This window comes from Callithrix jacchus, chromosome 5 (genome assembly GCF_049354715.1).
Source record: "Callithrix jacchus isolate 240 chromosome 5, calJac240_pri, whole genome shotgun sequence".
NCBI classification, from domain to species: domain Eukaryota; kingdom Metazoa; phylum Chordata; class Mammalia; order Primates; family Cebidae; genus Callithrix; species Callithrix jacchus.
Window position 1 is genome coordinate 24,656,842 of NC_133506.1, and position 19,359 is coordinate 24,676,200.

The 19,359-nt window shown below is 56.7% G+C and overlaps 1 protein-coding gene across 8 annotated transcripts in view; it reads right to left on the reverse strand.

The window, feature by feature from the left end:
- Positions 1–19,359, reverse strand: part of RRBP1 (ribosome binding protein 1) — a 75,663-nt gene that overhangs the window by 1,616 nt on the left and 54,688 nt on the right. For 3 of the 8 annotated variants that reach the window (XM_054255235.2, XM_054255236.2, XM_078371419.1), the window contains 16 exons: positions 18,649–18,802; positions 14,956–15,094; positions 12,722–12,900; positions 12,565–12,599; positions 10,822–10,912; positions 9,856–9,948; positions 6,692–6,784; positions 6,528–6,611; positions 6,296–6,385; positions 5,547–5,639; positions 5,152–5,223; positions 4,481–4,576; positions 3,158–3,241; positions 1,332–1,439; positions 553–636; positions 51–143 (listed from right to left, as the gene is read on the reverse strand). In XM_054255235.2, coding sequence (XP_054111210.2) covers positions 51–143; positions 553–636; positions 1,332–1,439; positions 3,158–3,241; positions 4,481–4,576; positions 5,152–5,223; positions 5,547–5,639; positions 6,296–6,385; positions 6,528–6,611; positions 6,692–6,784; positions 9,856–9,948; positions 10,822–10,912; positions 12,565–12,599; positions 12,722–12,900; positions 14,956–15,094; positions 18,649–18,802 — 1,588 coding nt within the window. Of the gene's footprint in view, positions 1–50; positions 144–552; positions 637–1,322; positions 1,440–3,157; positions 3,242–4,480; positions 4,577–5,151; positions 5,224–5,546; positions 5,640–6,295; positions 6,386–6,527; positions 6,612–6,691; positions 6,785–9,855; positions 9,949–10,821; positions 10,913–12,564; positions 12,600–12,721; positions 12,901–14,955; positions 15,095–18,648; positions 18,803–19,359 lie in introns of all 8 variants that reach the window. The other 5 variants (XM_054255232.2, XM_054255233.2, XM_054255234.2 and 2 more) reach the window with 3 other exon arrangements.

A 19,359-nucleotide genomic window follows, 5' to 3' on the forward strand; every position in this document is an offset into this window, starting at 1 on the left:
AGGGTAGAACCCACAGGTGTGACCCCGCCCCAGCCCCTGCCTGCCTTCAGCTGTGAGGCCTCCTCTGTTTCTGAAGATTCCAGGGGGCCGGCTGTGCGGAGCTTCTCCAACTCTTCTTGTAACCGACATGCTGAGGTCTGAGCCTTGCCAGATAAGGAAGTGGGGTCTGGGTGAGACACCTTATAAACTGCCGAGCTGTCAAGACCCCACCAAGCATGACTAGGGACCAGGGAGCACCCCCCAGCCTGATGGGGCAACAGCTCTATCCTGTAGCTGGAGTGAGTGGGCTGGACCCTCAAGTTCAAGGAAGCCAGGACTGACCCCAGCCCCAGGCCAAGACTCCTTAGGGATGCAGACCACCCACAGGGCTCCCAAAGCACCTCCAGCCTGTGTCCGAACTGACCAGGCCCCACCCACTGCTGCCCAGAAGGCCCAGGCCCAGCCCAGGTGCTGCTGGGCATAGCCAAGGGGGGCAGGGCCAACCCACTCATTCCCTGGAGACCCAGGGCCCAAGGGCAGACGGGGGCTGAGAGCCACCCAGCAGGGCCTGACCTCCTCAAACTCGGCTGTGAGCTTCTGTCGCTGTGTCTGCTCATCCTCCAGGATGGCTTCTGTCCGCTCCAGCTGCATCTTCAGCTGTGCAAACACCACACATAACCCGTGAGGAACCCTCTGGGGGCCCAGGGTTCCAGTGCAGGCCCCGCTCTCTAGCTGCTTCTAGCTCCCCCTTTCCATATCCCAACACTCCCCTCAATGGGGAGAGGGCACCTCAGCCCCTGGTACAGACTCGGGTGTGGCTAAGGAGCAGCTGATGAGGCCTCTGCAACCTCAGGGGCCTTTAATGAGACTCCCAGGACAAGAAAGATGCCTGAGCTCTGGCCCAACAACGACAGCCCCTTAGCAGCCACACTACAACCACCCGGGCACAGGCCCTGCCGCTTGGTGGCTATCGCTGGCTCCAAACTCTGGAGAGCGGATGTCCTGCTAGTGGTGTCCCAGCTGGGGCTGCAGTGGGCGACAGTCCCCTTTGGCAGCTGCAGACCCTGCCCAGGACTGCTCCCCTAGCCTTGTAGGTACAGACCCCAAATTGTGGACTCCCTCCTTGAGTCCCACCTCCCCGCACTCCTCCAGCCTCTCTACCTGGCCGCCTTCCTGTCCTGTGCTCTGTGTCTTTCTCAGAACCTGAGTGACCGTGTGGGGTGAGGCGGGGTGAGGAGGGGAAGCAGCGGAGGCCGGGGCAGCTAGTGTAGGTTTGGTCAGAACAAAGGCAGCAGGCCCTGCACTCTTCCTGGGGTTAGTGATGTGTCTGGGGACCGGCTTACCACCCTAACCTGAACGGTGTCCTGCTCGGCTGGGGATGCCTCCGGGGAGGAAGCTGGTGCCCCAGCTATGTCACCATCCTCTACATGGCTCTTCATTTCACTCAACTGCTGCCTGACCTGGAACAGGGAAGGGTTTGCAAATCCATGGCCAGTTGCACACCCACCATGCGCATTCTTGCAAGGACCCACTTGGAGGACCGTGGCTGTTTTCAACAGCCAAACCCCCTTTAGGGGACCTGGCTTGGTAACTGTGACCTATGTCTGGGTCCCCAACCCCCCAAATCTGAGCCAAATCAAGGCCACCAAGCCTCTGGGCTAATGAGACCCATGTGCTCTGCTCCAAGGTTAACCGGAGAGGAGGCCTCCCTGGGAGTGAGGTGACCCCTGATGGCATGGCCCACAGAGCTAATGAATCTGAATGAAACAGAGGGGTGGCTGCAACCCTGTCTCCATCCCCCATTTCCCCTCACAGTCCACTGCTCAGAGCCCCTTCTGGGGTCTAGAAAAGATGATGAGATGACATTCTTGCCTAACAAGGTCCCCACCCCTGAGCTCCATCACTGGGGGTGGGTGACATATCTGGTTGCCCCCAAACCACCGGGCCTGCAAACTGAAGGGCAGTGTCACTCGAGAAGCTCGGGTAGAAGTTCTAATCGGAGACCTAGGTGGGGCCCTTGGCATAAGCTCCCCAGGGAATATGAGTGGTCTCAGGCCCTGGCTCTGAGAGGCCACTCCAGGTACGTGGGACCCCCACACATCCTTCCCTCCCTCTGAACAGCCCCTCCCAAGGCAAATGCCAAACTGCACAGTTGGAAGACTACAGAAACTATGGGGGATTTTCTCTGCACACGCCCGGCCTGGGCCATGTCCCCTGGGCCTGTCACCCCGACCTCGCTCAGCTAAGGCTTCGGTGAGTGGCACCGAGACCCAGGAGGGGATGTGGCCTGGACAGCACAGCCTCTGGGGTTTTGGGCCGGGTAAGACCCAAATGACAAGGGGGATCCAAGTGTTGGAAGTGCATGCTGGACTCACTGACTGCAGGGGGAGTGCCAGCCATTTTTATTTAAAATCTCCCAATTTCTCCCTATTGACAACTAATTTAAGAATTTTAAAAAATGCTACAGATCAAACAGAACATGCCTGCTCATAGCACTAGCCTTAGGGCGGGACCAGATCTGGTGAGGCTGGGTGGAACCTGCCAAGAAGCTGGGACTTGGCATCAGATACCAGAGCTGAACACCAGGAGGCACTCAAGAGGCCGCCTGCACAGGTGGAGCTCCTGTGGTCTGCCAACGTGGCTGCTCTCTGCACTGGGCACCTGGTACAGGGCCGGTGTGGAGCGGGTCCTCCCTGCATGCCTGTGGCTTTGACTGAACTGATCTGAGCTGTCACTTAGGTGAGAAAAACCCAGAGAAGGCACAGGACTTGCTGAGAGCCCCAGTGAGATGGGTGGCCAGGCCAGGAGGAACCCCTAGGCCTCCTGGTCTTGTGATGCTAGGGGCTACAATGTCCCTGAGGCCCCCAGGTGACTACAGTGGGCTCACGGGGAGTGTAGATGCCCAGAACTCCTACTGCCTTGAACCAGGGACCAGGGAGCCAGGGGACGGAAAATGGCGTGGGAGCACCTTGGTCCCGACAGCCACAGGCCCAGCTCAGAGTTTTGGACAAATGTGCAGGAAGGCCCCCTGAAGCTGGCCCCATGCTGCTCTACGGGTGACACTGTCCCTTCCCCAGACTTTATCTTTGAGTGGACGCAAACACATGACTGGCAAATGCATCTCACACGCAAAACACCCAGATCACACTCCTGGCATGGGAACACAGAGGCCACCTACCAGGGCAAGCTCATCGCTCTGTTTCTGGGCTTCACTCTTGGCTGCATCCAGCTGAGATTGAGACTCCAGGAGAAGCTGCCTCAACTTGGGGAGAAAATAGAGGCAGGTGATGGGAAAAAAGGAGAGAAGAGGAAACTATTCTCCGTGCGTTAGCGCCTAAACATAAAACCTAATAGATCCACTGAACCAACGCCCTGAGGAGGGTCACAGCACCAGGCCAGTGCAGGGCTCACCAGGCTTCCTACAGCCACAATTTCCTTTTTCAGAACTTAGGAGGGCTGGGCACGGTGGCTCACGCCTGTAATTCCAGCACTTTGGGAGGCTGAGGCAGGCGGATCACCTGAGGTCGGGAGTTCAAGACCAGCCTGACCAACATGGTGAAACTCCATCTTTATTAAAAATACAAAAAATTAGCCGGGCATGGTAGTGCACGCCTGCAATCTCAGCTACTTGGTAGGCTGATGCAGGAGAATCGCTTGAACCTGGGAGGCAGAGGTTGTGGTGAGCTGAGATCGTGCCATTGCACTCCAGCCTGGGCAACAAGAGTGAAACTCCATCTCCGAAAAAAAGTAAAACTTAGGAAGAATGGTGTTTACTACATACCTGTTTCAGGCCTTCACAAATATTTACTGATTATCTCTTGTAAAAAAGGGCCAAAACTTGGAGATTTTTTTGTTTTAGAGATGCTCTCATTCTGTCATCCACAGTCTTGAAGTCCTGGGCTCAGGCAATCCTCCTGCCTCAGCCTCTTGAGCAGCTGGGACTAGAGGTGCCCACCACCATGCCGGGCTAATTATTTTTTTTTTTTTGGGTAGAGATGGGGTCTTGCTATGTTGCCCAGGCTGGTCTCAAATTTCTGGCCTCAAGTGATCCACCTTAGCCTTTCAAAGTGCTAGGATTACAGGCATAAGCCACTGTATGTGGCCCGAAAGTTTGAGATTAAACCAGAATTGGGGTACTGGGTTTGTGCTTTCTGCTTCTGAAAGCAGAAAACAGTATTAGAACTAAATCCATTCCCCACCAGATATGACATCAGCAAGACACGCAGAGAATCCCCTTGTGGAGGGGTAATTAGAATGTCAAATGCCTCCCCGGGGGAGGGGCTTGCCTGGCTCTGTCCCTGCACTGGCTGGGAGGCTGCCTTTTGAAACCCACCCTGAGACCCACCTCAAGTCTGACAGCCCACTGAGGAGCCTGTAAGCCTTCAGGCAAATGCCTGAGGACATGGCAACGAGAGCTGCTCCCAAAGGGCTGCGGAGAAGCAGCTCAGGGAGGACCGAAGCTCTGCAGGCAGGGGCCGCGCTCCCTGGGTGGCAGACTTACCCCCGCCACCTCCTTGGCGTAGTTCTGGCACTCAGCACTGGCAGCTGCCATGTGCTTTTCCAGCTCCGCCTCCAAATGCGAGGTGTGCTCCCTCACCTAGACAGATACACGGACACACCTACACATGCGCCAGCAGCCTCTGCTCAAAGGGCACTAACCCCAGCGAGCACACTGGCCCTGGGTTAGGCAGGGGCTGTCGGGAGACCCCTGAGGCCCATCAGCTACCAAGGAAACGAGAAACTAGTCCTCGGCCAGAGAACCCCTTCCTGAAAGACGCAGGCTGCACCCCGCACTCCTGGGAGCTGACATGCTCTTGGATTGACTTGCAAAGGTAGCCACCAGGGGTACCTTCTCCAGGACTGCCTGTGGCATCTGAAGGGGACAGAGGGGCCACTTTGACTGTGAAGGCCATGGCAGAAGCCCTGTCCACCAGGGCTGAGCAGGTCTGCACAGGGACCAAGGCTGTGTCTCAGGCTCCTCTGAGGTAGTAAATGTTCTCTCATTGAGAAAAAACAGGACAGACAAGATCCCTCGGCTTGGGAGAGAATGCCTTCCCTTAAGGCACATGATCCATGAGGAAGAAAGAACTGAAGTGGCCTCTGCAATAATGTCACTTCCAAAGAGGGTCCCGGGAGAAGAGAAAGAGCTCTCCGAGCAGAGCCCCCACCTACCTGGTCTGAACTTTCAAGTTCTCCTTTTAGCTTCTCTATGATCTCTTCGAGATGTTTCACTGTGGCCCGTGACTACAAAGCAAGGGAAAGGCCCCGTGAGACACGAGCACCTGGGGGTGTCTCCTTCCGAGGCCATCTTGGGACCTGAGCAGCAGTGACCCAACTCGAAGCACCAGGGATGCCCACCCCACCCAGCTGGGACGATCACCCTGGCGCCATCTGGCAGTGTCTTCCTAGGAGGGGCTGAGCTGTCATCCTGCAACTGTGCTTCAAAGGGTGCCATGGAAAAGCCCCACCAAAACACGCAGGTCTCACGGGTGACACAGACAATGCTGTCAGCTCTACTCTGAGCTTCGTGAACTCCACAGCGCCTGGAGGCAGGTGCGGCTGCGTACCTTCTGGAGCTCCTCCTCCGCGGCGCCCACCTTGGCCCTCCACACCTGCTCCTCCTCCTCCACACTCTTCTGCAGGTCTCTGAGCATGCCCTCCTGGGGGGAAACCGAGGTGAGGCCCCCTCCCTCCCGGGACCCAAACCACACAGTGCATCTTCCTGTCCGTGCAGCCCTGTGACCTGCCTTGCTTCCTCTGCTGCAATTTCATGAGCACCAGCATTAGGTGGGAAGGGAAGGCAGCCACTGTCCTGGGAGGGAGGTCCTCAGGCCAGTGCGCCAGTGTGGCTGCAGTGCCACTCAGGGAGATGAGGTCTTGGACCTGCACAAGACCACTAGGATGCTTGTCACTGCTGGGCTTTGCCACAAGCACCAAGCATGTCAGTGGCCCAGAAAGAGGAACACATAATGGGCCAGCCAGAGAGTAGCAGGGCTGGACCTGGCGTTGCTCTTAGAGTCACGAAGAAAGGGGGTTCAACCCAGCAGTCACCAGCCCCCTACCCTGTCCTTCCCCTTCCCCCGCTTACAGACCAGGCCCAAAACCTTCACCTAGGCCCTATCCTCAGCTTAAGAGAAAATGACGACCTCAGAGGGCGCCATCCATCCCCTTTAGCATGCAGCCAAAGAATGGGGCCGAGTCACACAGCCAGCGGGCTTTTCCAAAACACCAAGCCCCCTCCTGCCCTGGTGGACCGGAAGCTCTCCTTCCCACAGCCTCCCAGGATGCCCGGGGCTCACAGGTTCCCAGTGCTCACCGTCTCCGCCAGGATGCTGCGATACTGGTCACACTCAGCCTGTAGCGTGCTCTGCGTCTCCTCAGCCTCCCTCAACTTGGAGGCCAGGTCCTGAGAGAGGCAAGAATAGGTGTTTGGTTAGCCACACATAAAGGTTTTTCTCTTGGCTTCCCATTGAAATGACTTGGGGCAGTCCCCCTTCTTGGGGACAGGGGAGCCCGACAGAGGGCCCTTGCCAGGCAGTCACACTTACTGAGGAGGGCTCCATGGGAGCTGGCGGCTGCTTCAGCAGCGTGGGGCCTTTCTCTTTGAGCTCCTGCAGCCACTCGGTGTAATTCTGCAATGAAACACATAAGGTGAAAGTTGGTGATGTTCCCTGGGATCTGTGAGGTCCCTGGGAACCACCCTCCCTCCTACCTGTTGTGCCAAGATGGAGAGTTCTGGAAGCAGAGCCAGCAGGGCCTCCCTGGTCTGCACCTCAGTCAGGCGGAGCTGCTTCTCTGATTCCTCCTGGGGGGCAGGCAGGAGAGAGCAGAGGTTTGGCTTCAGAGGTGGGGGACACCTCCCAGGTCTTTAATGATACGCCCACATCTCTGCCCCAGGAAGGGGACAGCCTCAGCTCTTCAGGAAGTGACAAGAATCAAAGAAGAAGATGAGGCTCCATGGGCCAACCATAAGCAGAGGGGTTACCTGGACTGTGCCAGGTCCATTTCAAACAGACTAAGCTCTGACGAAAGGCGAATACTGGACCAGCCCAAGATGGCCAGCGCCAGCTCCTGGGACACCTTCCCCAGCAGGTACAGAGCCTCCACCAGCTCTCATTTCCCAAGCTCTCTGGGTGTGTATATGTGTGGGAGGGAATTTGGGTGGGGGAGGTCGTGTGGGAGCCAGGGCAGGAAGAGGGGATGGGAGGACACTCGTGGCCCCCAATTTTTTGGAATCTGGAGCTGTGATGGCGATGGGGGTGAAGGCAGGGAAGCAGCGCATCTACTGGCAGCACCACAGTTAGGGGCTAGTGCCAGCTAGAAGGGGCGACCCAGAGAGGCTCCTTGCCAGCCACCCTGGAGAGGGAGCATCAGCCTTCTCCCTCTGCAGAGGGAGAAGCCCACTCAGAGGAGACAGGACCTTTGCTTGGGGTCACATCTCTCCTGAAGCTTGACTCTGTACCCTGTGTCAAGCTGGGCCAGACACCCCCTTGGTCCTCCTGGAGGAAGAGCCAGCAGGCTCCATCCAGAGCACAGCAAAGAAAAGGAAACAAAGGGGCTTGAAGGAGCCATGAAGCAAAGCCTAGGATGACAGCGCCCCTTGGGAGAGAGCCGGGCCCTCCCACAACCTGAGAGGGTGGCTGCTGGGGTAACAGCCTGCGTCTGGCCTGAGACCCAGGGCGACCCCAGGTACTCTACCTGGATCAGAGTATAACTCCCCTGAGCAGAGTCCTGGAATGTGCACGGATGCTGCTGACCACTCGACACCCAACCTGAGCACAGTGCCTCTGGTCTGACACACAACTGAGAAGCAGGCCCTTCCTGGATGGCCAGGTTATCCACAGGTAGGCCCATGACCTCGTGACCACCACTCAGGCCTCTAATTGTGAGTCAGGGGAAGCCGGAGACCCAGAGGCCACCTGCTATCTTTATCTGGCTGTGTGAACATAATCAAGTCAGGTGACATTTCTGGTCACAGCTTCATTTACCACATGGTAGCCAGACAATCTATGAGGTCACTGGGGCTACAAGTCCAAGATTCCAGGAGTCTAACTGTAGCTCTCACTTCACCTCCTGCCTAGTGGTTCTCATCGGATACAACCCTCAGGCTTCCTGGGAGTCACTGCAAAAGCCCCTGCTGTAGGGACAGACATGTCCGAGAGGGAGGTGGGGAGAGGGCGTTTCATAAGGTAGGAAAATGCGTGTGACCTAAAAGCGTGGACGAGGCCTTTAGCTGCGGCTGCTGCTGGCCAGTTTCCCTGGTCAGAGCCTCCTCACTGGCTCCTGGACAGCCCAGTGCCCCAGAGGCAACCGTGGGCCTCAGACACTGGGGGATGCCTTTACACGCCACCTGGACATCATGGAGCATGCGGCCAACTCAGCCTCTGTTCCCTGAATGGTCGCTGCAAACAATGTCCTCCCCTTGGTGACTTAAAGACTCCTCATGGGACTGGGCATAGTGGCTCACATCTGTAATCCCAACACTTTCGGAGGCCAAGGCAGGCGGATCACTTGAGGTCAGGAGTTGAAAACCAACTTGGCCAACATGGCAAAACTCTGTCTCTATAAAAAATGCAAAAATTAGCTGGGAGGGTGGGGCATGCCTATAGTCCCAGCGATTCGGGAGGCTGAGGCAGGAGAATTGCTTGAACCCAGGAAGCAGAGGCTGCAGTGACTCGAGATCATGCCACTGCACTCTAGCCTGGATGACAGAGCAAGACTCCATCTCAAAAACAACACAACAAAGGCTGCGCACAGTGGCTCACGCCTGTAATCCCAGCACTTTGGAAGCCCGAGGTGGGTGGATCACCTGAGGTTGGGAGTTCGAGACCACCGTGACCAACATGGTAAAACCCTGTCTCTACTAAAAATACAAAATTAACCGGGCATGGTAGCACATGTCTGTAATCCCAGCTACTCAGGAGGCTGATGCAGAAGAATCGCTTGGACCCGGGAGGTAGAGGCTGTGGTGAGCTGAGATCGCGCCACTGCACTCCGGCCTGGGCAACAAGAGTGAAACTCAGTCTCACAAAAACAAAAACAAAAACGGCCAGGCGCAGTGGCTCGTGCCTGTAATCCCACCACTGAGGTGAGTGGATCATGAGGTCAGGAGTTCAAGACCAGCCTGGCCAACATAGTGAAACTCCATCTCTACTGAAAATACAAAAATTAGCTGGGCATGGTAGTGCACACCTGTAGTCCCAGCTACTTGGGAGGCTGAGGCAGGAGAATCACTTGAACCCAGAGGTGGAGACTGTAGTGAGCCGAGATCGTGCCACTGCACTCCAGCATGGGTGACAGAACAAGACCTCCTCTCAAAAAAAAAAAGTCTCCTCACGGAACCCCCTGGGCCATGACCTCAGTGGCCAAAACAGCAGGATTACCTTGACAAAAGGCCACACAACAGAAATAACACTGAGAAAGGTCACAGAGGCAGTGCAGCCTCAGGCTCACTCACCTCCAGTCCCACTCCAGCAGCTCTGCACGCTCAGCCAGAGGGACCAGCACAAAGAAGCTCATCAAGGAGGCACCCCCATCCCTCTCTTAGGGAAAGGCGCAAACAATCAAGCGGGGGAGGGCAGGGAAAGACGTAGTGGGCGAGGCAGATGTAGAGCCAGGGTCTGGTGTGGACTCAGGGGCTCTGAGGCCAAAGCCACTCTGTGAGCACGTAGTGCACTCTGCGCATCCTGGTGCGTCCGTGCGTCCTGGTGCATCTGTGTGTCCCGTTGTGCCCGTGCGTCCTAGTGTGTCTGTGCGTCCTAGTGTGTCTGTACGTCTTAGTGCATCTGTGTGTCCTAGTGAGTCTATATGTCTTAGTGCATTTGTGCATCCTGGTGCACTCTGAGCGGCGGGGGTCTGAGTGTGGCAGGCTCTGACCTTGGCCTGGGTCAGGGAGTGCAGCTTCTCCTTGCAGGCCTGCTCGGCCGTCGCCAGCGCCTCCATGGCCTTCCAGTTCTTCTCCCGGAGGTCCTGGAGGGGACACAGGGGAAAGCTCATCAGCCCGTGCTGGTCAGTTACTGACACATCCCTCACAAGCTGCCTAAGCTGGTCTCAGCCAGAGCAGGGCCCAGAGACCCTCCCTGATGCCACCCTGACCCAGAAAGGACCTGCCACAGGACAAAATGCCCTTTACTTGGCCCATGACCATGGTGCCTGAACACAAGGCCCGGGTGCCGCAGCCTGAGGTGGGCGGTGTGGAACAGGTGGGCGGTGTGGCACAGGTGAAGAAGTACCACCCTTTCAATGAAGACACCACCAGCCAGTGGGAAGAGGGAGGGCCAGCCTGTGTCCTCAGAGGGAAGAGTTTCCTGCCACCAAACGGCTAGTGCTGATCCTTGGGCCCGCTCTGGCGAAGCCTGGCACAGGGAGGCCTAAGCTGGGGCCTTCCTTGGGAAGCTGCAGCCTCTGCAGGGAGCAACTGGGCCAGCCGGCAAGCCTGGCTTGTGAGAAGGGAGCAGGAGGGTATGGCCGAGGCCACACCAGGACAGCGGGCACACCACCTGCCCAGCTTCTACACCCCGTCTCTGGGTCCAGGATCCCCACTTCGGACGACCACGTGACTCAGGCCAAGCCAACAGCACACTCTCCCCACCCCAGGGATGACTCCACACTTGAGCAAGAGGCGCAGGCTGATCCACAGGCAGTCAGCCCTGGGTCTTTGGTGGAACTCAGGGGTTAGCAGAAGCACTCCTCACACCCTGGACCTCCACAGCACAATGGGGTGTAGAGACACAAGCTCGGCCCTCCCCTGAGTCTGGGGTGGGTGCCACACAGCGAACCTTTCCCGGTCCCACCCGTGCTGCCCTGGCTGGGCCGTCCCCTGCCTGTGCCTACTGCACTCACATTGTTCTTCACTTTCTGCTGCTCGACAGCCTCCCTGAGCTCGATGGCCTCCTTCTCCAGACCCGACACCTGGGACTCCAGCTCCTTCAGGCTGAGGGAACACAGTGAGGTCACTGTCCAGGCTCCAAGGGGCTACAGTCCCCACAGATCCCACCTGAGGCCCCACCTAAGGAAAAGCACCTTTGAGGCCAAGCCATCTGGCCAGGGACAGTCCCCCTCTGGCTGCCCCCACCTCACCCAGCGCAAGCTCCCAGGGAAGCCTGAGCAGCTCCCAAACCCCCTCTCCTCCCACCCATCCAGAGCACTGACCCCAGAGCTATCACCAGAGTCCCACTTGGAGACCCTGGAGAGTTGGGTTTTCAGGAGAAGCAGAAGCATGACCCTGTCCTCAAAGCTCTCCTGGGACCCTCACAGCTTTTCCCGCCACTCCCCGCATCATGTGACAGCCACCTCCAGCAAACCGCCCCAAGAGCATGCCCAACAGAATGAGACCCTGAGGAAGAGGCATCAGCAGACCACTGGCAAGGACACACCGACAATCACACCCTTGGTGGCCACTGCCCGAGTTCCAGAATATCTGGGACTGAACTGCTCCTCTCTACTCCAGAGCAGGGTGGCCCAGCCCTCACCCAACTTTCAGATCAGCTGAGAAGGAAATACGACAACCAATTTCTGCGAACACATCTCCATGATGAAAAAATTCAAACTGATGCTATTTGCAGCATGAGTTGATTATCCCAGTAATATGCTCTGTGCCCCAAGATCTGATCTTAAAATTCAAGGACAAAACCACCTCTACCCCAACCACCACCACCGGGACTGGGAAAGGAAGGTGGACAATATATGGTTGTGGGTCATTCTGGGCCCTCAGGGTGGCTGGCTACCTTTCCCAGTCCCCAAGCCGCAGAACATGGACTGTGGCCTGGGGAGCTGTCTCTGCTGAGAAGCACATAGTGAGGTGCTTCTTTGATGACGAGGACCAGGACAAGAGAGCCTTCTGAGCTGGTGGCCTAGGACCCATCTGACAGTGTGTGACGGAATGCACGACACCCTCCGTGCGTCCCCCACATGCTGTGGCGTGGACCTCACGGTGGCCAGGACCTGCCTCCCGGGCCTGTGGGCATGTGCTACGGATGCAAGCCCCAGAAGTGACTGTCACAAGGACTCCAGCCCCTGACTCAAGCCACCCCACCCAGGTGTTGGTTCCGGCCTTAGCAACAGCAAACCAGCACTCCCCGAGCACGGCCTGGCACTGGTGCTGCTGACATGGAGGGAAAACAAGGTTTGGCCAGCAGTGAAGCCACCTCACAGATGGAGGAAAATCACCCCGAGACACTGCCAGCTCCGCCCCAACGCCTCAAACCTGTGCTCCAGCAGCAGGCCTGGGTTCGCTGCTGCATTGTGCAACCATTTTTCCTGTTAGACTTACTGATCTCAGCCCCTAAATTCCTTGCTTGTGGACACAGAAACTCTGACCAGTCAGTCCCTCCCCACAGAGAGATGGAAGGGTGGATGGACGGACAGATGGTAGGTGGGAGGGGGTGCTCCCACCCGAGCTGAGTCTCCTTGAGTGTGATCATGGAGCTCTTTTCTGCCCAGGCCTGTCCCCTGTCCTCTAAATCACTGGGAGGGTGGGAGAGGGAAGGGATCTTGAAAGGGGCTCTTCTGCAGAGGACCCGAGCACCCTTCTGAAAACTCCAGCCCCCAAGTATCTTTGGGTGCTCCTGCTGCTCCCCAGCTTACCGGGTCTGCTGCTGGTCAGTCTCCACCTGGCTGGCCTGGAATGAGAGAAAAAGTCCTTGGTCTCCAGGAGACTCACCTCATGCAGCGGGGCTAGTCCACCCATTACCTGCTGGATCGAGTTCCCTTTCCTCCCTGTGGCCCCAGGAAGGAGGCTGACCTGGGTGTCCTGGGCGTCCCGCGTCTGGCCCGCCTCCAGCAGGGCCTCGATGGACCGAATTCTCTCTGTGAGCTGGGAGTTCTCCGTCCTGGCCTCCTGGAGCTGCCCGTGGAGGCCATTCAGCTCCTCGCATTTGCTGCGCACCTCCGCCTCGGAGGACTGTAACTTGCTGTGCAGCTCTGGTGTGGAGGAAGAAAAAGGAGCTAAGTGAAGAGGCTAGAAACCCTGCTGGGGCATGCGCTGACTGCTGCCCTCTTACACTCGTGGGCACCGGTGGCTTCCTCTGCCTCCTCTGTGTGCCTGGGGCTCTTAAGACATCATACTGACCACCAGGGCCTCTTGTTAGCTGTTCAGGGAAGTGCCACTCTGGCCTCATTCCTGAGAACCGTCAGGGTAGAATAAAATGCTCTCAGCCACTCATGGAAGACAATGGAGACTGGAAATGGACTCCAGCTGGGGCTTTTAAAGATTCATCTTCTAGAAGACTCTGACTCATACTTGCTAAGACCAGAAGTTTTTTAGAAAGTGACTAAGTGGACACCACTGGCCATACCTCCCTCAACTCCCTGACTGGGTGCCCCCCACACCCCCAAACCTCTTCTCAGTGTTGTCAAGAAAGGCCAGGGGGTGACTTTTCTGCCCTGGGGCCCTTTCTCCCCTTGAGGTGCCCTCCTCCCTAGGTGACACCCTCAGACAGTCCTGTGCCTCGGAGACACCCTCAGACAGTCCCGTGGGTCTGTCATCCTCGTGCCTGTGACACTGCACTCTCCCCAACCCCAGGCTCTCCCACCTGCCACTTCTAAATGAAGCTCTACTTAGACAAGGCAAACCCAGCATCCTGACCTCCCAGACTCCTCATCTTCCTTTCTCACCCACTGCCGAAGCCTATGAGGCCACACCAGCCATCTGCCAAGTCGCCCTCACCAGCAGCTCTGCAGCTGCCTGGGCCCTGCCCTGTTGCCTGGGGCCTCGACAGCTGCAAGGCCTCAGTCCTGGTCTTCCTGGGCCACTCCTGCCCCTCTGGTCTGTTCTCCACCATGTGTCCAGAAGCACATGAGACAATTTCCTTCCCTGTCCCCAGTGCTCTGTCACACTTTCCACAGTACTCAAGATCCTGAGAGGGAGGGTGACCTGGCCCTGCCCACCACCAGCCTTCTCCCTCCAGCCACGCTTGTTAGCCCATTTCTCACACAGGCCGAGTCCGTTCATCCTCACCCCTGGGCCCTGTGCTGGCCTCCACCATGCATCCCCCTCCTGCCTCAGAGAGGCCTCCAGGACCACCCAATCTAAAGCTACACCTAGCTCTCAGGAGCAGGGGCCGGTAAGCTAGGGCTGTGCCTTCCAACCTCCGTTTTTCTAAGTGACATCAGTGAAGCTTTCTTTGAACTCAACCAGGCCCCTCTGTTCACTGGTTAATGGGCAATTTTACCCACTGTGGTAGAGACTGGCCAGAAGCATTCACCATCCATCCCTTCACAGAAACATCTGCTGACCCTGCTCTGAACACAGTCCCTGTGAGGGTCCTGCAGTGTAACCCTGTCCTTGCAGGTGACTCTGCCGTGCACCCCTCAGCCCAGCCCAGCCCAGCCCAGCCCGGGCATCCATGGCGATGCTTGGCCTGGGGAGTAACTCAGGAAGCACTGGTGAGCCAAGGGCTTCAAGCCTCTCACTGGCACCTTTGGCCCCCTTTCTCCAGGGGCTCTTGGCCCCCCATCCCTGTCACCCTTTCCATGATCAACTGTGGTGCAAGGGAACCACAGGCTTGTAAATCCTGCCTGGCCTCTTGGGTTGACTGAGCTGGGAGAGGAGAAAGGCCCAGAACACACGTTTAGATGAGACGCCTCAGTACCTCCTTGGCTCACCCACAGCCAGTGGGGACCCAGGCTTGGGAAGGAGGTGGTGCCTTCCACCCCCATAGGCCCTGCCCACCACACCAGGCCCTTACAAGGCCTTGCCTCCACTTCTAGGCCCTGTAGGCCCCGCCCTCACAGGCTCCACCCCCGCATCCCTGGCAGCACCTAAAGGTTGGCTGCATCCCCCCCAACTCCCACTGGTCCCCTGACCAGGAATAATCTCCTGCTTTTTGACTTTCTGAGGGGCAGTCAGGGAATCTGTGCTGCCCTCACTCCAACAGGTCTAACCCACTTTGGCACTGGCAGTGGGGCTGGGCCAGTGGGCAGACCCTGCACCCTGCACCCTGCACTGACCCTGGGCCCCCCTGCCGCCACCCTCACCGGCCATCTGCTGCTGCTGCTCCTGGGCCTTCTCAGCGTCCGCCCGGAGGCTGGCATGGCTGTCCTGCGCGCGGCACAGCTCCCAGCTGACCTCGTCCAGGCGCTTCTGCAGGGCCTCCTCGCTCTCCCTGTGGGATGCCTGGGGACAGGCAGGGGAGTGGGGTGGTGAGGACGTGGAAGGACCAGGCTCTCATCAGCTCTGTGGTGGAGGCGGACAGAGATCTTTACCCCACCAAAGCCCTGTGCGGTCTCTGGTTCATGCAGGAAGGAAATGCATCCCAGAATGTGCACAGGTTTCACCTCAGCCAGCAGCTGCCACGGACCCACACTCACTTCCTACTTCTTTTCTGAGTCCCCATTTTCACATTCTCAAGGGATTCATAAAGACGTGCTTACTGCAAGAGTCCAAAGATACCGATTCAGAGTAAACCAGTGACACTTCCCAATGCAGTCCTCAATTCTTCTCCCAGAGGCAGGCAGCTTGGTGGGTCTCCCCGCTGCAGCTCCACGCATCTCACACAAACACACACACATGCATGCATGCACACACGCACATACACACACACACACATGCACGCACGCACAGTGCACCACTGCGTTCACGCTCCAGGGCAGCACTCTTAGTTCTTCAGTTAATATTAGGTTGAACCCCATGAAACCGTCAGCATTCGACCATTTTTACCTACAAGAATGGCAATTTCACATGGTTCTAAAGTATCTGAGTCATTTCCTCATTCAGGGCAGACAGGTCCACTGCGCCCTTGTTTAGGAGCCACACAGAGCTTTGATGTTTGCCCAGTTACCAGCTCAGCGCCAGGCCGGCTGCTGTCAACCCTGGCAGTCCCAATCGATGCGCCCCAGGACACCCTCATCCACCTGTAAAGGATTCCACACACTGGGCGGAAGTGCTAGTCAAGGTCTCCATTTAACCAGCCCTCTAGAGCTCAGTTCTTCAAAAAATCCGACCACTGATTATTCACTAACAAGCTTGTCTTGGAGCAGAACCAGGTAGGGGGGGCACCCACAGATGACCGCTATTGATGAGGAGGCTCTGTGTTACCCTCATCAGCGCCTTTACCAAGCTGATCCCATCCATATCCGCTCTCATTTTCTTTTAGGGCAACGGCTGCACACCCTGGTTACTGCTCAGGTGAGCGCCATCTAGGCAGAGGCGCAGCTGGAGCCAGTGAAGCCATCGCCAAGGACGCGGCCACGAGGCCGTGGTTCACGTGTGCTGTGCAGTGAACACTGGGGCTGGCTTTAGGATGGGCAGTGCTTCCACGTTGGAATGTAGCAGGGGATCACTCAGTTCAAGCTCCAAGGGAAGAAAGGAAAGAAAGGAATGACTGCAAGCTGCTCCCAGAACTCACACCTGCTCCTCCTCTGCCAAGTATCTTTGGCAGGAGCCTGCCTGCCTTGCACCCATTGGCTCCAACACCCTCAAGTGCCTTGACCAAGACACTTAGAGCAGGGTCATTGCACAACTGGGAGAAAACACTCCAGCTGCTGCTGCTTTTTTTTGTTAAGAAAAGAAACTCCAGCTCAGACCGCAGGGAGACTGACCACACATGTTCCTCTGTTTGTTACCAACATTAGTTAGAACACTGGTTCCAGCAACAAGCAAACAAAAACCCACCCACCTTTAGGAACCCAAAACAAAATCTGTCACGGAATCCATGTGCCTCCTTAAGACCTGAGATAACAACTGTCTTTGCCTTGAAGAGAATGTCATTAGCACAACCAGTCACGCTGAACGATTTCAGAGGGGGGGTCCCCTGGCTGGGCAGGCCAGCTGAGGACTTTTATAAGACCCTCCTAGATTTCTAAAACTCAGTACTTCCAGAGGGGTGTCATCAGCACCTTCAATGGGTACTTTCTTCCAAGTAGGTCCCAAGAGGCTGTCAGGGGCGAGACAGGCCTGGAGCACTGGCATCAGTGAGATGCCCTGCCCCCCACTGCCTGATGCCAGTGCTGGCATCAGGGAGATGCCCACGCTCCAGGACCCAAGGTCAGCACAGGCCATCCCCGCCCTCATCCCTGCAGAGCTGGCTGGCAGTGAAAGGGCCTCAGGTGAAGGACAGTCACAGTATGGGAAGAGCCCCATTTTCACAATAGCAAAAAACAGAGACATTTTCTACAACCTCAACCACCAGTCTAACCTGGAGATTTCTTCAATAAAATTTTGCAAAGTTCACGTCCACTGAGCTCTTTTTCTGCAAGGCACTGATCTACGTCCTAGGCACTCTGTGGGAAACAGCATATCCCACAGTCACCCTGCAGGACAGTACCTATTGTCCTGCCCACAGTATAGATGGGGACACTGAGGCTCCGAAATAACTTGCTAGGTGGTGGCAGAGCTGGGACTTGAACCCAGCAGCTGGCACCAAGGGCTTCACTGTCAATCAGAGAAGTGACAGGCACAGAATCTTTGGTGTCAGGCTGGAGAGCAGAGAATCCTGTGCCCAGCCCCAGGCTGTGGACAAGCGCCCTGAGGCCAGAGAGGGCAGGAGAAACTGGGAGGCTGTGGGCCCTGGCTGGATCCTTCATAGAATGACACGTGATGGTGACAAACTGAGCGCAGGCCCAGGCCCAGATAAGCCACAATCATCCGGGAGCCTTTAAAACTTAACCATAGGCAGGCCTACCCCACAGCTTCTCATCTTCTCACTGTTCTGAGTGGGTCTGGTTTATATGGCCATCAGAAAGCACCAAATTATCCATCTCAATTCCACCCCAATTCAAACTCTGTTTCTTTGTCCATGTTCTCTTTTAGTCCTTGTACACATTCAAATATCACTCTTAAAATTTCGTGTCTGTTCTAGTTCCTTCCAAGAGGCAGCACTAATGCCCCCACACACTACAGCCTGGTTTCAATGGTGGGGCAGAAAAAAGGCCCAAAGCTCCTGGGGTCACTGGGGTATCTTCATTATCCTGGAAAGTTAAACCCAAAGTGGGCATGACCTCAAGGTGCCTCATGCCTAGGGTAACAGCCCTACTCAGGGTCCACCTGCCCAACACAGGCTAGGTGGGAAGTCATCAGGCAAGGCCTCTGGGCTAGGAAAACAAACTGCATGCTGCCCAGTGCTCTCTGGGGACAATCTTCCTCCCTCTGAAGGAGAACAGGCACCCTCCCGGGAAAACAGGCCTCCAGGCCACACCCAGAGCTGAGAAAGAAGAAATCCCACCTGGCCTTGAAGCCAGAGGCTGCGTCCATAGACTGTGGGCTCAGCTGGCTGCTCCAGAGCTGCAGGACCACAGTGAGGGCAAATATGGGAAGAAAAACACGGCTCCAGAGTAAGACTCGGGGTTCAAATCCTGCCTCTGCCATGTCCTGGCTGTGTGAACTTGAGATAGGTGCTGAACTTCTCCGTGTCTCAAACTCCCTTATGGGTAAAAACGCAGACACTACCACTGCCTACCTCGTAGAGTTACAAGGAGAAATGGCTGAGTTAATACTTGTAAAATGCTCAGAACAGCGCTTAGTGCACAGAAAGCACCCACTTGATGCCAGCTATCACTACTACCAACGAGACCAAGGTGAGGAGTTCAAGCCTGCAGAAACCACCACCTGTCCCAGTCAAGGCTAGAGGTGGGTGCCCAGTATGGCAGGGCCAGCCTGGGCCCAACCCCACTATGCAGACAGGCTTGCTGGGCAGCAAACGGGGCACTGAGGTGGCCACCACCCCAACTCACCTGCAGCTGCAGGACCTGCTTTTCGATGGCAGCTGCCTTGGCTTCCAGAGCTTTCCGCTGCTGCTCATCTTGCCGTGCAGCCTCCGACTTCTCCGCCAGCTCTTTGCTGGCCTTGCTGAGCTCCTGCCGGAGCTTGGCCAGCTCCGCGTTCTGCCTGTAAGACAGTCACCAGCCCGACTGACAGAAAGCAAAAGGTGATCAGATCTGTGGTCTGAGCCTTCCCCGCAGGACTCCAGCTCTCTTGTCAATAGTTACCCAAGTCCTGAAGCCATTACCAAAGATACTTTTGCATTATCAGCTGTAGGGTTTTGGCATCTGTTTTGTTAAAGACATTGTTTTACCCACATAGCACATGAACTAGAGACAGCATAGAGCAAACGTGCACTAAAGCGTCCAGGGGAGCCCCTCCCAGAAACAGCCAGAAATTCACAGAAAAAGGCAACACACTGTTCTGGGTGCAAACCAGGCCTGAGATGAAGATCCACCCGCCTTGACCCTCTGTAGGCCTGCAGGCAGCAGCCCAGAGTCCACGCGGCCCCTCACTGGCCAACTGGACCAGGGCCAGGCTGGGGAGGCTGCCCGAAGCCAGAGCCTGAGGTGCTTACAAAACAAACCCTTCGGACTGCACTTCAAAAGCTGGGTCTCAGGAGCTGGGAGGAATGTTCCAGAGTTACAGGAGACTTAAAGGAAAAGGAGGCAGCTGGAGGCCTG